The sequence below is a fragment of the Cuculus canorus genome, chromosome 2 (assembly GCF_017976375.1).
Source record: "Cuculus canorus isolate bCucCan1 chromosome 2, bCucCan1.pri, whole genome shotgun sequence".
Classification (NCBI taxonomy): Eukaryota; Metazoa; Chordata; class Aves; order Cuculiformes; family Cuculidae; genus Cuculus; species Cuculus canorus.
In genome coordinates, this window is record NC_071402.1 from 158,103,527 (window position 1) to 158,120,262 (window position 16,736).

Here is a 16,736-nt window from a genome sequence, read left to right on the forward strand (position 1 = left end):
AGGTATCTACTGCTTAATAAATACTCTAAATATACTCCTGCAGAAATTTGCATCCAAACACATCCTTCCAGAATCAATGTCTGTTCATTGCATTTTGCCAAGCAATGTGGGTAAATAGAGAATTTATCTTATATTCATAGAGGAAAGCTGGAGCATTCAATTCTCAAAGGTGAATTCAGTTACATGATGCTAATTTGTTCATCAGATACATCTGTGGTAGACTAAAAACCCTTCAAGAAAAAGCCTATGTTGATAATTAATGCTCTTCTCGTTTTGAAAGACTCTACTGCAGTCAGAAAGACTAGGTGAACCTGGAACAGAAATTACTGGTCTATGGAGACTCAGTGGTAGACCTGGTGACAGAATCCACTGGCAGTGAACTATAGAAATTAGTAAGCTGATGTTTAGCAGCCTAGTTCAGATATCAACCAGCTGGATAGATCAACTCACTCTGAACTCAGTGCTGCCACAGTGAGGTCATTACCAGGACCCACGTTAGTTCATATGATGCAATTTCAGATATATTCTACAGACCAGATGCCAATGGAAGCCTTCAGCCCTGGTTCTAATCACCAGGTCACAGCAACTGCCCCGTGACCAGACAAAGAAAGCAGAACGATCAAAGTAAATACCTTTCACTCTGATCTTGGTGCTGGTGTCAACGTTATTGGCGACAAATTTCACTTCTGCTCCATCATCGGTTTTGGTGACGTTCTTTATGATTAGGGTGTGAGTAGTTTGAGTTCTCTTAATGATATAGGTCTCACTTTCCTGTAAGACTTTACCATTAAGGTACCAAGTGCCAGAACATGTTCTTGTAAGGTCAACAGTAAACAGGGCATCCCCTCCAGCTACAGCTTCAGCAGTTGTCAGGGGGGTTTTCACAGCCAGGACTGGTTCTGAAGAAGAAAAAATAATATGTATCTCTAAGATTAAAAGACACAGGACTGCCATGCTGGAGAATAGTTCTTCCCGAGAACAAAGTTATGGAGGCAAACAACACCTGAGAATAAAATTCTGCAGCCTTGTACAATTTGAATGCACTGAAAGTAGTGCACGGTTGCCCTTCAGGATTTGATTTCTGCAGCTGCAGACCTCTGGCATTAGGGCAAGTCCTCTTTCTATAAGGAGAGAGTAGCAGGCATATTTCACTCATTTTCCCTAAAATGTTTAAAGGCATGGCAAGTCTGAAACACCTCTGTTCCCTGGCAAGTACACTATTTTTTTTTGATAACCGGTATTATACATAGATTTCAGAAGGATCCTGAGGAGCCCGTCCAGTCTCATAGTCATTTCTAGATATTCTAGCAAACCACAGGCATGTTCAGACAGCTAGGGAAGAGGACGACACGATAACAGTATGACCAAAGTCTGTGCAGGTATTTTCCAGCAAAGCAAATCAAAGACAGACAGAATCTTACTGCTCACAATGATTCAATGGGCACATTGGCACCCTAGAAATAAAACAAAATCTCTATATTTCTCCTAGGAACTTTAAGATTAAAGAGGGACTAACTGGTACGTGGCTCTCATGACAGTATGATCACAACATAAATATTCTCTAGATGCAAGTTTGATATCTCGTTTATATGCTGAAAATTATATCATAAGTCCACCTGATTGTCTTCCTTTCAAACCAGGTCTAGAAGAAGCAGGTAAAGGCTTAAGACCCATTGCAGAGAGCTCTGCCTCTCAGAGAGCCATATAAGCATACTCACAGCTTTATCAGAGCAACCCAAACATCACTATTTTTCTGATGGTCTGCAGTTGAAATGAAAGAGGAGTAGGAACAGTGAAGGGGAAAAGGTTTTGTCATGCAATTGCTCTATCCTCCTCAAAGCCATGGGAAACATCTTTAGAAGAGCACCCACGTTGCAGATCAACACTGACTGACCCATGTTATGCTGGTTTTGTGCTCACCAAGGTGCACGCTCCCTGGGAACTCCAGGTAGGGGCTCTGTCCGTAGGCGTTGACTGCAGACACTCTGAACTGATAGTCAGCCTCTTCTGACAGGTTGCTCACTGTGAACTCTGGGACAGGGACGTGGGACTCATGGCACCTCGTCCATGTAAAGCCAGTTAGTTTCTTGCGTTCCACAATGTAGCCATCAACTGGAATGGGGCGGTCCATCTTCGGAGGGGACCATGCTAGCGTCACTGAGGTTTCTGTTTTATTTTTCACCACAGGGTCAGCTGGGGGTTGGGTGGGAGGTTTTTTGGGAGCTGAATAAGGGAAAAAAGAAAAACAAGCAGAGTAAGACATTTATGTTAGACGAACTAAAACAGCAAAGAAGCTATGCCCCACTGAGAAAGCCTAAAGTGGACTAAAACCTATGTTTATGTAATAAACCTCCATAAATATTGATGTGAAATGGAAAAGCAAGAGAAAGTATAGAAGGTATTTTTGGGCTGTATACACAAAGATGTAAAATAGTCCTACCTCCACAGCTAAACATAAGTGATTTCAACACAACATTACAATTGTCTGTGCAGACAAAGACTCTTGAATGATTCATAGGCTTAAATTTTTAGTGCTAGATACACAGCTATATCACTTCCTAACCTGCTCCTAGGCAAAGCAGACTAATACTCAGCTTGTTATTTTCACTCAGAAGATGGGTAAAACCATCATTAGAGGTTGTTCAAAGCCCTGCGTACAGAATTCCTGTTCTGCTTCCCTGGTGTGAATCCAGGCTACACAAAATAAAAATACTTTGATGAGATTACTCTAGCAAGGTGGCATAGAATCATAGAATAGTTAGGGTTGGAAGGGACCTTAATGGTCATCTAGTTCCAACCCCCTGCCATGGGCAGGGACACCTCTCACTGGATCAGGCTGCCCAAGGCCCCATCCAACCTGACCTTGAACACCTGCAGGGATAGGGCATCCACAACTTCCCTGGGCAACCTGTTCCAGTGCCTCACCACCCTCATCGTGAAGAAATTCTTCCTTATACCAAGCCTAAATCTGCACCTCTCCAGTTTATACCCAGTCCTCCTCATCCTATCACCACAAGCCTTTGTGAACAGTCCCTCTCCAGCCTTCTTGTAGCCCCTTTCAGTTACTGGAAAGTCGCTATAATATCTCCTTGGAGCCTTCTCTTTTCCAGTCTGAACAACCCCAACTCTCTCAGCCTGTCCTCATATGGGAGGTGCTCCAGCCCTCTCATCATCTTTGTAGCCCTCCTCTGGACCTGTTCCAAAAGTTCCATCTCCTTCTTATGTTCAGGATTCCAGAACTGAACACAGTACTCTAGATGAGGTCTCACAAGAGAGGAATAGAGGGGCAGAATCACCTCCCTCAACCTGCTGGCCATGCTTCTTTTGATGTATCCCAGGATATGGTTGGCCTTCTGAGCTGCAAGGGCACATAATTTTTCCCTGCTTACTTGGCATTGTTGCACAAGGATAGTTGCACCAAATCTGCTGGTGTGTCCCCATCTTGAGTACTGGGTGCAGTTTTGGGCACCACAGTGTAAAGGATATAAAGCTACTGGGAAGTGTCCAGAGGAGGCTCATACTGTTGGTGAAGGGTTTGGGGGGAAGCCATGTAAGGAGCAGCTAAAGTCACTTGGTTTGTTCAGCCTGGAGAAGAGGAGGCTGAAGGAAGATGTCATCACATTCTACAGCTTCAACTCAAGTGTTCATGACTATAGAGGGAGCTTGTACAATAAGCCTAGACCAAACACTGAACTCTTGGACAACTGATCTCTCTCTGCCTCAGTTTACCCGTCTTTAAAGCAGGCATAGTAACAAGGTGAGCAATAATACATAAACATTGTTTACTAGATAAATGCTATTAGAACAGCCCAAACCAAACTTGACCAGCTAGTTGAAAAAATGTGATTAGTATACAGGATTCTTCAGGCAGCTGACCAGATATGCATGAAGTGTTAAAATAGGAAATCTCAATGGAATGCACTTTTCCTTCATTACATAAATAGACACCTAAGTGTTTTGGGGTGCACAGTTACCACCTGTCAGCTACTGCTGGTCAGAGCTGGATGCCAGAAGTCTTGCTAGTGTAGCCTCAAGCTGAACACTAAACCCTGGAACCAGATCTCCTGACCTTACCATCAGAAACTGTAATGTAATATTTTGTTGAGAGATTTTGTTTTGTTTGTGGGAAGGCAACTTCTTACCTTTTTCTATTGCATGAATCAATGCTTACTTCATAACTTAACAGCGAAGTCTGAAATCAGACTGAACTGTGGTGTTCCTATAGATGCTTGATTGAATGTTAAAGATTTCCAAATACCTCAGAAACTATCACAATGTTAATAGGACACATACCTCATTTTTCCCTCATTTTAGCTCAATAGGATCAGAATTCCTCGAACAAGTTTAGATAACAGAGCAGTTATAAACCTTTATAGAATCATAGAATGTCCTGAGTTAGAAGGGACTCACAAGGATCATGGAGTTCAACTTCTCACACCGTGAGTCTGAAAGCATTGTCCAAATGCTTCTCGAATATTGTTAGGCTTGGCACTGTGACTGCTTCCCTGGTGAGCTGTTCCAGTGCTCCACCATCCTCTGGGTGAAGAACCTTTTCCTAATACCCAACCTAACCCTTCTCTGGCATATCTTCTTACCATTACCTGAGGTCCTATCATTGATCCCCAGAGAAAAGATTTCTTTTTACCACTCAATAACTGCAATTTAGAGGTGGTGGTGGGAGAAAAGAAGTGTTGTTCTGCCCAAATGGTGATTGAAGTTGGTGACTTGTTCACATGCAAATTGAAATGGCAGCAGAGCCAGAATCCACATGCACACCTCCTCCACCTTAATTTAAGTGGCTTTGCCTAGGAAGTGCAATGTCATCAAAATAAAATTTCACAAAATTATGCAACTTCACCAAAATTTCATTTCAGGTATGATCTCAACTACACTGCATATGCTGCTACTGCTCCATCAATGGAAATCCTTGCTTAGATCAGACATGTCAAATGAAGGAATTCTCTAGCTTATATATTATCTCAATCTCCAAAAAAAAAAAAGCTCATCAAGACAATTGTTCTGTCTCTCAGCATAATCACCAACATTCACAGGGTCTTCCCAGTTTTGTCATGTCAAAGAGAGGATGAGGGAGGGCATGGCTTTGCTGGTCTCCACAAAAGGAAGGAAATATTTTCAGGAGAAGGCATTTACCCTTTTTTTGCAGATTTTTTGCTTGTAAATATATGTATATTTTTATATATATTGTTTATAAATATATATGTATTTATTTCAATGCAAACGGCTGCTTCATATGCATGTGCATAGATGTTCCTTCACAGATGTTTTTGCTTGCTAGAATGGAAATGCTCTACCAAAAATGTTCAGGGCACCTACTTACTTCTCTGTCATAGCCAGCATACGCACACGCAACCCTCATGTCTCTGTAGACTCAAGACCCAGGGAAGGAACTGAATGTTCATTGATTCTCCCCTCCAAATCCTCAGTGAAGCATGAGAGGGAGAGATGAACAGTCTCTATGTGCTAGAAGAAGTATTATCTTCATAGCAAGAATTGATAAATGCCACTCAAAGAAACTAAGGGGTTTGGACAATGAGGGTCAGTTTGTATGTGGTTGATGCACACACGGCACTCTGTGTACAATGAAATAAACCAACTGCAATGTACGTAACTTACATGAAGTTTTCAAAGCACCTCCTGATGGTGAGAACACATGGTGAGAAGGGACACTCCTTATCTCACACTTTACTCAGCTATCAGTTTACATTCACTCCAGCGTGAAATGAAAATGGTGCAGAGAAGACACACATTTGTACCATGATCTTTCCCCAGGACAGTTCTCTCTCTGTTCTGATCTCTCCATAATATCACATAAGGCTAGAGTTCAGGCTGTTGGCCTTTTGTGGCAGACATCAAACCTTCTGCTGTCATTGGACAAAAAACTTACCATGGCAGTACCTAGAACAACAGTGCTAACACAGGAGTACCTGGGGAAGACACAATACGGAGGCCGAATAAAAGTGAAGCTTACTGGTCACAGTGAACTGGGTAGTAGTCCTGCTTTCATCAGCCAGGAAGGCAATCTCACCAGCATCTTCCATCTTACATTCTCGGATGATCATGGTATGTTGCTTGCCGGAGCATGTGATGGAGATTCGATCACTGGGTTTCACTTCTTCCTTATTTTTCAGCCATCGGATGTTCTGGCATTCATTGTCCAGCTCCACGCAGAAGATGGCTGTATCATTTACGAAGACCGCAGTCTTCCTTGGAAGCTTTTTAATGATGTTCCCTTTAAATAAGAAAAGGACTCTGATCAGCAAACAGAAGACATTAATGTCTCTGGCAGCACTGGGTCACCCAGACTACAACTAGAGTAGCCAACAGTTCTCACCTAATCAAAACATTGTAGACACTATGCAGACATCCCTAAATGAATTCTTAGACACAGAACAAATAATCCCAATGACACATTTTGGCCTTCAAAGATAGAAACCAATCTTGTCTGACTACAATCATCCATGTTTCTAGACTAACATGTGGAATCTGCTGTTGGGTATACATAAGGTATGTGGCCTGGCCAAAACCAGATTTGTCAGCAATACAGCTGTCCTTCCCCGTGTATGCTGGGAATTCAAATTAAAACTTTGCTAAAGTAGGTCAGTCTTCAGCCAGACAGTTCCTTATCTTTGCCATTTTCCCTTCTTCAGGTGGTCAGGATGTTACATAAATCAGAAGGCAAACACACCAGTCACCTGAATTAATAGACAACACATTGAAAACCTCAGACTTTTTTTAGAGTCAACACTTAAATTTCCATGCAATAAACATGACTTACTTGTGGCCTTTCCATGTAATTGTGATGATTATGAATTCTTAGAATAGCCTCAGAGTTACAAGATGTCACTATTCACAGGAAAGCTTAGACAAAGCATCAGGAGATCACCCTTGTTGACAGATGGCTCCAGTCCTGGAACAGTCCCTGAGAGGCAGAAGTGCCCTCATCCCGGCAAAGCACCTAGAGCTATTTAATGTGAAGCAATGCTAACCTTCTCCAAGAAACAATAGAACATATTTTGTCACTAGGGATTCAACATCCCAGTTCTGATTATGCTTCCTAAAGCTTGGCCACATGCCTGCTCCTTGCTGATGTACCTGTCCCTCAGCCTCTTACATCCTGCTAAGCTCTCGCATTCTCTCAACCTCACCCTGCTCTCTTCAATCTTCTTCCCCTGGGGCAAGCACGTGGTTCTCCAGGAAGGTTTCGCCTGCTTTCAATTCTGAGAGCTCTACCTGGCTCAGTCACTCTCTTCTTTAATGGAATATGTTGTAGTACCATAGCACGAACAAATAAACCAAATACCAGCTGTCCTAGTAGGGCCAAACACACTTAGAGTGTTTGGCTGTTCTAGCCCTAAGAGAAGGGGCAACAAAAAGACGTCTATCTGAACTCTCCCACATCTCTGGACTAAATTTCTCCTTCTGCCTCCACCCATGTGCACCCTGAACTCTTTGTTAATGATACAAAAGGGAATTTGCACAAGGATGCATGACACCCAGCTGTTTTGCACCAATTTATGTAACAAAGAACTTCTGATTTCACTGAGAATAAAGTCAGGCTTCAAATGAGACAGGACAAATGCAATCCTGTAGCTATGAAGGATCTCCAATTCATGCAACAGATGACGCTTCAGTGATACTAACATAAACATTATCAAAACTGTAGTGTCTTGGAGTTTTATGGGTAGTTTCTTGTCCATACAGCAAGTCAGGGATCTCAGAGTCAACAGTGCCTTCAGCAGTCATCTCTGTGTCTCTGATGTATCTGTCTACTGGCTGTGAGACACCTACACCATACCAGGCTCTATGTCTATGTGCACTTCAGTCCTAAACAACTACACTCAGGAGACTTGGACATGGACCTCTATTCACATTTTGCCCCTTTCTCATCAGCTTTCCAAACTCCAGAGAACAGCTCCACATGTCAGAGATCTCATGTGTGGATCTCACTCCCAATCTGAAACCGTATTGGTGCTGACCGAAGCCTGCACTGCACGTCAGACCAAAAACCACAGCTGCTAATCCAGCTCCCCAATGTGGTCAGCACTGTTCTTGGACCAGATTTACCATTGTGTTTTCTGGACACCAGACAAGACTGTGTGAGACAGTGCCGGGGGACACATCCATTGTTTGGGATCATGTTAAGGATAGTCTGCAATGCTAGGATACAGCTCAAGTACTTTGTCTTCTAGGAAGTCTTTTTAACCATAGGGCCCCACAGGTGATGTATCTTGTGCAGCAACACAATCTGTCCGCATTCTGTGACCCCATGTCCTAGAAACATCCTGGCAGGAGACCCAGGGACCCACTAACCGACCACACATGACTCTCCTCGCACACCTTAAGGGGGTCTGCTGTTCTTCACTGCAAACATCCATGGGGTTAATGGGGTTCTCATGGTCAAGTCTAGCATCTCATATAAGAATCTTGCAGTCAATGGGCACAACTTGGCCAGTCTGAAACTGCAAAACTCTTTCTTACCTTGGACAGATAACTCTGCGATGGTCCTGCTCCCTTCTTTCATCTCACAGATATATACAGCATCGTCATCTGCAGTGACATTCTGGACAGTGAGCCGGCGATATGTGCCCTCCTCTTCAATGTTGTATTTCTTGCTCTGACAGAGTTTGGTTTCCTCCTTGAACCAAGCTGTCTCAGTACTAGGAACAGGCACTTCACATTGGAAGGTGGCAGATTCCTTCTCCCTCACTTCAAGATCCTTCAGTTTTTCCTTGAAAGGTATTGAGGGTTCTGAAAATGATAGAAACAGAAAGGACAAACAGGAGTTTTTGATAGTCTCGGGTAAGAGGTGTGCAAATAATAAGTCAATAGGAAAAAATTAAACATTAGTGTTCCTTATTAAAGATACTGAGTTGTCCAGAGCTGCCATCCAAACCTATAATCAAGTCCTACCCCTGTAGGAGTTCTGCTGTCATGTAAAAGAAAAATTTAGATCCCAGCAGAAGTATTTTCCAGGAATTAGAACCGCAGAATCACTTAGGTTGGAATAGACCCTTACGATCATTGAGTCCAACCACAGACTCTGTTTCTGGACTTACCCAAAACTAAAGCAGTGTCGACATGAACACCAGTACCTGCCCCACAACACCACACAGAGGGGTTTGCTCTAATCCAAGGCAATGTGAACAAGTCGGTGAAGCATCAATTTAATAAATTCAGCTCTTGTGGTCTGCTTGTCCTCTAGCGTGAGCATCGCTGTTGCTTAGCAATGCCAACAAGATGAAGGGCAAAAACCATCCAAGCCTGACTTCATACAAAGGGGAACAACTTCACATCAGATTAAAACCTCTTAAAAATAAAGATGCTACAGGTAGGTAGACAGGAAACAAGCTGGTCTTAGGGAGACAGCACATGGACGCAATTCTAGGTGGGCATGCACAGCTGAGGTGGTCGATTGGTGCAGGAACCAATGGTTTATGGATCTTGCAGGAGAACTGAGCTCAGTGGAGGGATTCTCCATCCCTGGAGGTGTTCAAAGCCAGATAGGATGAGCCTTTGAGCAACCTGATCAGGGGGAGGTGTCCTTGCCCATGGCAGAGGGTGTGGAACTGGATGATTTTTAAGGTGCCTTCCAATCCAAACCATTCTATGATTCTATGATCTGAAAAGGCACAGAAAGATGAGAGCTGGCTGTGCAAACAAGGACAAGTTGGGGGCAGGGGGGAACAACTTAGCAGAAGTAACTGATGGAGAAGTTTTCTGTTCTACCTACAGCACCAAAACATCTCTATTGGCTTTTGTCAATGACAATAAAGGAACTAGAGAGAGAACCCAAGTTTCCCAACAGCCACTGCTTTCCTACAGCAACAGGGCTGCAGTGCTCCAGCTAAGGGAGAAACCAAAGTGTAGATCAAACAACAAAACAGCTGCATGACAGTGAGGGAATGCATTTTATGAACAGAACAATGCTTAATTCCAGAGACAGCTGCACTGTGAAATCATACTGGTAGCCCAGCACCAAATTGGAGGAGGGGGAGTTGGACTGAAGAGGACAGCCGGGAACAGGTGGCACAATCACATCACAGACTTGGATTAGCCAGTGCTAACGCATCACCACTCATAAGGGATCACATCTTGACATGTACCTTCTTCTAATTACTACTGTGCCATCTCCCAGCCTTTTCTCATGACTCCATTCTCCCTTTCCCTGACCCCACACACTCCCAGGCTGGTAATTGCTTGTGGACGTTAACAGTCATCTATGCCAGGTGTTATTCTAATTGTCAAACAGGAGTGGATTTCTTCTCATAGATTTACAAACCTATGGTGGCACATCCCAAGCAGAGTCACCATCCTGCAGAAACACATATCAAGGCCCTCAAATGCAAGTTTTGATGTCCAGGAGTCTCCATTTTGTAAAACTGAGATCTGGTAGCTCAGCATCTAAGTCTGTTACCTGTTCCCTCCTGCCCCCAGGTAGGGCAGGAACTGCTACAGGAGCAGTGCTGTCATTAATCTGGTTTAGTTTTTATTGAAATCAGGCACTGAAAACTCATGTGTTCAGAACTGCAGGTCTGATATTCCACCTCTCTATCACAAACATTTCTGATCTAGCTGAGTATAGCCTGGATAGAGATACCAGATCCTAGGGGCCAATAGCAATGATATCTACTGCCTTCGTTGCTAGTCTGAGATTAAGACCTGACTAAGAACCCTTACAATACCTTTAGAAGAAGGACCTTGACTCTATCTCACCATCTCAACTTGGTTATTTTCCTAAAAAAAAATGTTTTGCCTTAACGCACCTCAATTCAAAGCAAGTCAAAGCCTTGCCTTGAAAAGCCTTCAGCTACAGTTTCACAGACCTGCTCTGCCCACACTCCACATGCTAATTATCCTTTTTTTCTTTCACCAGCAGGCTACTGAGTCTCCAGGGCTGCAATCCCATATATCACCTACGGAAGCAACCCATGTAGTAAGGGGAGGATGAAGTAAGGGACATATTCTGGGCTGCATCAAAAGAAGTGTGGCCAGCAGGTCAAGGAAGATGATTCTGCCCCTCTATTCCTCTCTTGTGAGACCTCATCTGGAGTACTGTGTCCAGTTCTGGAATCCTGAACATAAGGAGATGGAACTGTTGGAACGAGTCCAGAGAAGTGCTACAAAGATGATCAGAGGGCTGGAGCACCTCTGCTAGGAGGACAGGCTGAGAGAGTTGGCGTTGTTCATCCTGGAAAAGAGAACATTCCGAGGAGACCTTATAGAGACCTTCCAGTACCTGAAGGGAGCCCACATGAAAGCTGTGGAGGAACTGTTTACAAAGGCATGTGTAGACAAGACTAGAGGCAATGGGTATAAACTGGAAAGGCGCAGATTTAGACTAGACATGAGGAGGAAATTCTTCATGATGAGAGTGGTGAGACACTGGCAGAGGTTGCCCAGGGAAGTTGTGGCTGCCCCATCCCTGGAGGTGTTCAAGGCCAGGTTGGATGGGACCTTGGGCAGCCTCATCTAGCAGGACGTGTCCCTGTCTATTGCAGGGGGGGGTGGAACTAGATGTATTTAAGGTCCCTTCCAACCCAAACTATTCCATGGTTCTATGAAGCGGCTGTAATTTTCTCGCCATGAACAAGCAAGAGGATGAGGTCAAGAAAGCATTAGTCAGAAGGATGCCAGTCCAAGAACCTGGTTGCAGCATTGCTGCGTGAGATACGAGGGCGTCTGCATCTGACACTGAGAGCACAGGGAAATGACCAAGGGGTCAGAAGGAAATATGAGATGTGCCTGAGGAGCACACAAGTATATTCCCATACTTGGAGCAACTGGCCGTATCATTAACCCCTCTCCCTTTGCAGTGACTTAGCCGTATCTAAGGTTAAAACAAACAAAAAGCTGCTCTACTAAAAAGTTTACAAATGTACAAACACAGACATGTTGATTTTTTTGTATGCCTTGCAGTAAAATCATAGCCTTTCCAGCCCACAAAGTAGGTGCAAGGCTATCTTGGGTAGCTTGGGGTCAAAGATACACTCTGAAAACAACTTTGCTTTCATCCTCTGACATGTGCACACATGTCTTATCTCACTCTTAACAGGGCTTCAGAGAGACAAAGTGGATAAACTGAATTGAAGCCTGGGATTCACTCAGCCCTCTGGGGTTTGTTTTTGCCTTCGCAATGTGATAGAGGCTCCAAACCCCACTGACCTCCTCTTCCTAAATATATCTTCATGCTTTTTACCTTATCCTGCATTTATCTGGTCAGACAGAGAAGGTTAGTTTTTATTGAAATCAGGCACTGAAAACTCATGTGTTCAGAACTGCAGGTCTGATATTCCACCTCTCTATCACAAACATTTCTGATCTAGCTGAGTATAGCCTGGATAGAGATACCAGATCCTAGGGGCCAATAGCAATGATATCTACTGCCTTCGTTGCTAGTCTGAGATTGAGACCTGACTAAGAACCCTTACAATACCTTACAATAGGAGACTACAGAAGGACCACAGGTTTCTTTAGAGCAGACATTCTAAACAATTCATTTGGTCTACAACCAATCTCCTGCCCAGGTTAGGGAGATACTCAGAGAGGTAGCCAGGAGGTAATAGTGTCTCCAGCTGACCAACAGGCAACTCAGATCTCAAGGAATGATCTGTGACAGGCTGGTGGCTCACCTTCCTCCCTAACAGACTAATCATCACAGTCTGAATATATAACCACATCATATTTACACAAAGGATCTTATTCTGATGAAGGAAGCATTAAACTTTACACCTATAAACTTTACAGCCTTTTGGTGCCCTTTTCACTTAAGCAGTTAAGTTAAGAACTTATTCTCCCACTAGCTAGCAAGGTGAATGGAGCAGAGACCTCTTTAGTCCAGCATTGCCCTGCAGTCTGCCAGATTCTGACATTTACATTGCAAATTCTCCAACACAGGCAACCTCTCTTCCCTATTTGTAGAGCATCCAGCACAATTCAGAAATGTTCTGTGTTGTAACTACTATAGGCACATGGGGAAGAGCTGCTGCAGATGCTTACCTATGTTATGTCATATTTGATCTGCTCTTTTTCAAATACCTGTTTATCATGTATTAACCTTTCACAGGGTAGTTCTCTATGTAAGCTTGTATTAAGTATGACTAATACAGAAGATAAATCCATTAAACCATCAACCGCTTTCCTTATTATCCAAAATTTTCCTAATATCTGAAAATATCCTTGTAAGATAAGCAGAAATGTGTTCAGACGAGGTTACATGTGACACAATCCTCACTGGGACTGTTTGTTTCAGACAAGAAGTCCCACCAACTCCCATTTCTATCAATATTAGAGCTGGTTAGAAATTATTTGACACTAAGCAAGAAAGATGATTTCTGATCTTTCAGCTTCACAGCAAAATGCTGATTTTGCTAAACACATTCCACTTGGAATTGTTGGAATGGGTCCAGAGGAGGGCTACAGAGATGAGCAAAGGGCTGTAGCACCTCCCATATGAGGACGGGCTGAGAGAGTTGGGGTTGTTCAGACTGGAGAAGAATATTTTCCTATTAATCTGTGGGGGTTTGACTGTACATTTTTTCCTATTGATCTGTTTTTAGCCAAAGTAGAAATACGCTTTAAGAAACATAATAAAGGCAATAACATCTCCAAAGAAGTAGAAATAAGAGCTAAAGTAAAACATCCACAAAAATCTTTCTATTGGGAAAAATGTGAGACAGAAACAGCAAAGGAAAACCCCAAGGGAGCCTGAAGCAAAAGCAGCTCATAGAGTTAATAGGAAACTACAAGAGGTTAGATCAGATATGAATATGACTACTTGTCTTCAGAACATATTTCTCCAGAGTGTCATAGGCTTTTTTGTATGATCCCTACCAACCAAACTAGCAATGAGATGATGTTATGTTTTAAAAGCAGGTCCTGCCAACACATATTTTACTAAGAATAGGTGTATCCTGCAAGGAAGCCAATGTTTCTTTAACCTTCTCAAGGCATATCTGTATGCCTGACCTGGTCTTCTCACTTGCCTACATTTCCTCTTGCCTGTTCCTGTCCTTCTCACAGGCTGTCCATTTATTCTTCCAGAGGTAAGCATTCCCCTCTGCCTAATAACAATGATCGAGTGAGAGTGAGAACACGGAGAATCCTTCCAAAGGGAGCTATCTAAAGGTGCATGGACCTCTTCTTCCTAGTCAGTGTGCTTTAGAATCATAGAATAGTTTGGGTTGGAAGAAACCTTAAAGATCATCTAGTTCCAACCCCCCTGCCATGGGCAGGGACATCCTACGGGATCAGGCTGCCCAATGCCCCATCCAGCCTGGACTTGAACACCTCCAGGGACGGGGCAGACACAACCTCCCTGGGCAGCCTGTGCCAGAGCCTCACCACCCTCATTGTGAAGAAATTCTCCCTAATGTCTAATGTAAATCTTCCCTCCCTCTAATTTAAAGCTGTTCCCCCCAATCCTACTGCTACGTGCCCTTGGAAAACATCCCTCTTCATCTTTCCTGCAGCCCCGTTCAGGTACTGGAAGCTGCTCTCCAGAGAGCCTTCTCTTCTCTAGGCTGAACAACCCAATACAACCTGTCCTCATAGCAGAGGTGCTCCATCCCACTGACCATCTTCGTAGCCCTTCTCTGGACCCATTCCAACCGTTCCATATCCTTCTTATGTTGAGGGTTCCAGAACTGGACACAATGCTCCAGGGGGAAACTTACAAGAGCACAGTAGAGGGGCAGAATTATCTCACTTTAGCTGCTGGCCACACTTCTTTTGATGCCACCCAGAATATAGTTGGCCTTCTGGGCTGCAAGCACACATTTTTGGCTCGTGTCAAGCTTCCTGAACATTTCTCAAGTTCTGTTCCAGATCTCAAACGTGATTCCCATGATTGTGGGAAAATGGTCATCCCATGGTCATCGAAAATCACTGCAGGTCAGAGAGGAATAAAGCGGCATCAGCACCAGTCTGTTTATCCAGTCTCTATCCTATTTGGCTTGCAACCTTTAACCTTTCCATACAGTATCTGATTACTGTATTCACAGGGACTCACATGAACATTGCTTGGCCCGGGCCCATCAAGGGAGACCTGTAAGCTGTTCTCTTGGGACATCTCCAAAGCCTTCAGAAAATTTGAGTCAGTTTTTCGTGTTCCTCTCATCCTCTCTGCTCTTTGATTTGGCAAAAATCATAGACTGACAGAATCATTTAAGTTGAAAAAGGAGCTCTAAGATCATGGAGTCCAGCCATAAACGTAATATGGTGAAGTCCACCATCAAATCACGTCCCTAAGCACCACATCTACACTTCTTCTAAATATCTCCAGGGACGGTAACTCACCATCTCCCTGGGCAGCCTCTGCCAATGCCTGAGAACCTTTTCAGTGAAAATTTTTTCCCTAATATCTTATCTAAGCCTCCCCTGGCACAAAGGTTTACTCTCGGGCAGTATTCCCTAATTTCTTTTGCATCTCATATTTCAGCATATGGTTTGTTATTTTATACCCTACTCTAGACAGTAGAATCCAGTACATTTCTGATTCAGAGTAACCAGCTCCTGGTTTTCCTTCATTATGAGTGATGTCCTCCTTTCAGATCTGCATTTGATTCAATACATCACATTAAGGAACAGCTCAAAAATCTCTTTTTCGGCTCAATGCTCTCTATGGCAGTGGTTCAACAAATGCTTACAAATATGCTGAGGTTCTAGGATCTAGATCTAGGATCTAGATTGACAGAATACAGGAGGCAAGCTAGAGGTCTGACCTTTGCCCAGTCCTATGCCCTGAGATCCTGCTAAGCCAATTTACAGACAGGATGCTGGGCTAGGTAGTCTTTTTATTATTATTATGACCTTTAAAAGATGCATAAATATTCTCATACTGATTCTGGTGTTGAAATTCTGTGAACCAAAATACCAGAGCATATTTAAACCCATGGACTTGTCTCTCCTGGTACCTGTGTCTATAGACACACACGGTGGATCAGCATCGTAGGCTCTATAAACATGCTGTTACCTTCAGAAAGAACAATCCAGCAGCATGGTGCTTACCAAAGGTGGCTGCTTGGAGAATTTAGCCTCCTCTGCATAACTGAGCAAAGGGAAGATTACGCAACAAGATGATCTACCCCACTTATACAAGATGGTAAAATGAGCTAATGACATCACCAATGGCATAAACAACAGAATGAAAAGCTCTCTTCTACATCATTCTGATCTGTCTCTGGAGGACTGAGAAGAATTTCTGGTGATTCAGAGAAGAGTCATTATTCAAGGCCTAATTATAACCAACACACATAGATTTTTCCATGGCAGCCTTGGCCTGGTCAGAAATCCCAACATGGTATAGCATAATGCAGAAACAGACCATAAACATTTCCACTTAAGCCCTCTGACTCACAGGCATCCCTTGACAACGGACCTTGATAAATAACCTGTTCCCATGGTGCTTGTCCCCAGACCTGCTGCTTGGCATGCTTTCCCCATCTTCTTTGGAGCAGGTTGCATCCATTGGGAATAATCAAACATGGATAAGGAGAGAGGAGGGTGTTTTTCTTTGTAAGACAGGTATTGAGCAAGTAACGGAGCTTGGGCCATGCTCAAAGCAAGATCCACCCAAGGGTCAGGCTCAGTCTTCATCTCTGAGTCTCAACTTCTGAGATAATCACAGCTTTATGGAAGAGGACAAATGCCCTTCCCAACACCACTCGGCACCTCCAATGGATGGCAATGAGTGGGACAACTGCCAGCAAGTTCCACGG

The 16,736-nt window shown here is 43.5% G+C and overlaps 1 protein-coding gene across 13 annotated transcripts in view; it reads right to left on the minus strand.

Moving 5' to 3' along the window:
• The window catches only part of OBSCN (obscurin, cytoskeletal calmodulin and titin-interacting RhoGEF), a 201,046-nt gene that overhangs the window by 171,314 nt on the left and 12,996 nt on the right, over window positions 1-16,736 (minus strand). For all 13 annotated transcript variants that reach the window (XM_054057971.1, XM_054057959.1, XM_054057967.1 and 10 more), the window contains exons 3-6: window positions 8,500-8,769; window positions 5,990-6,250; window positions 1,921-2,223; window positions 633-899 (exon numbers count right to left, since the gene is read on the minus strand). In XM_054057971.1, the coding sequence (XP_053913946.1) occupies window positions 633-899; window positions 1,921-2,223; window positions 5,990-6,250; window positions 8,500-8,769 (1,101 nt within the window). The remainder of the gene's footprint in view (window positions 1-632; window positions 900-1,920; window positions 2,224-5,989; window positions 6,251-8,499; window positions 8,770-16,736) is intronic.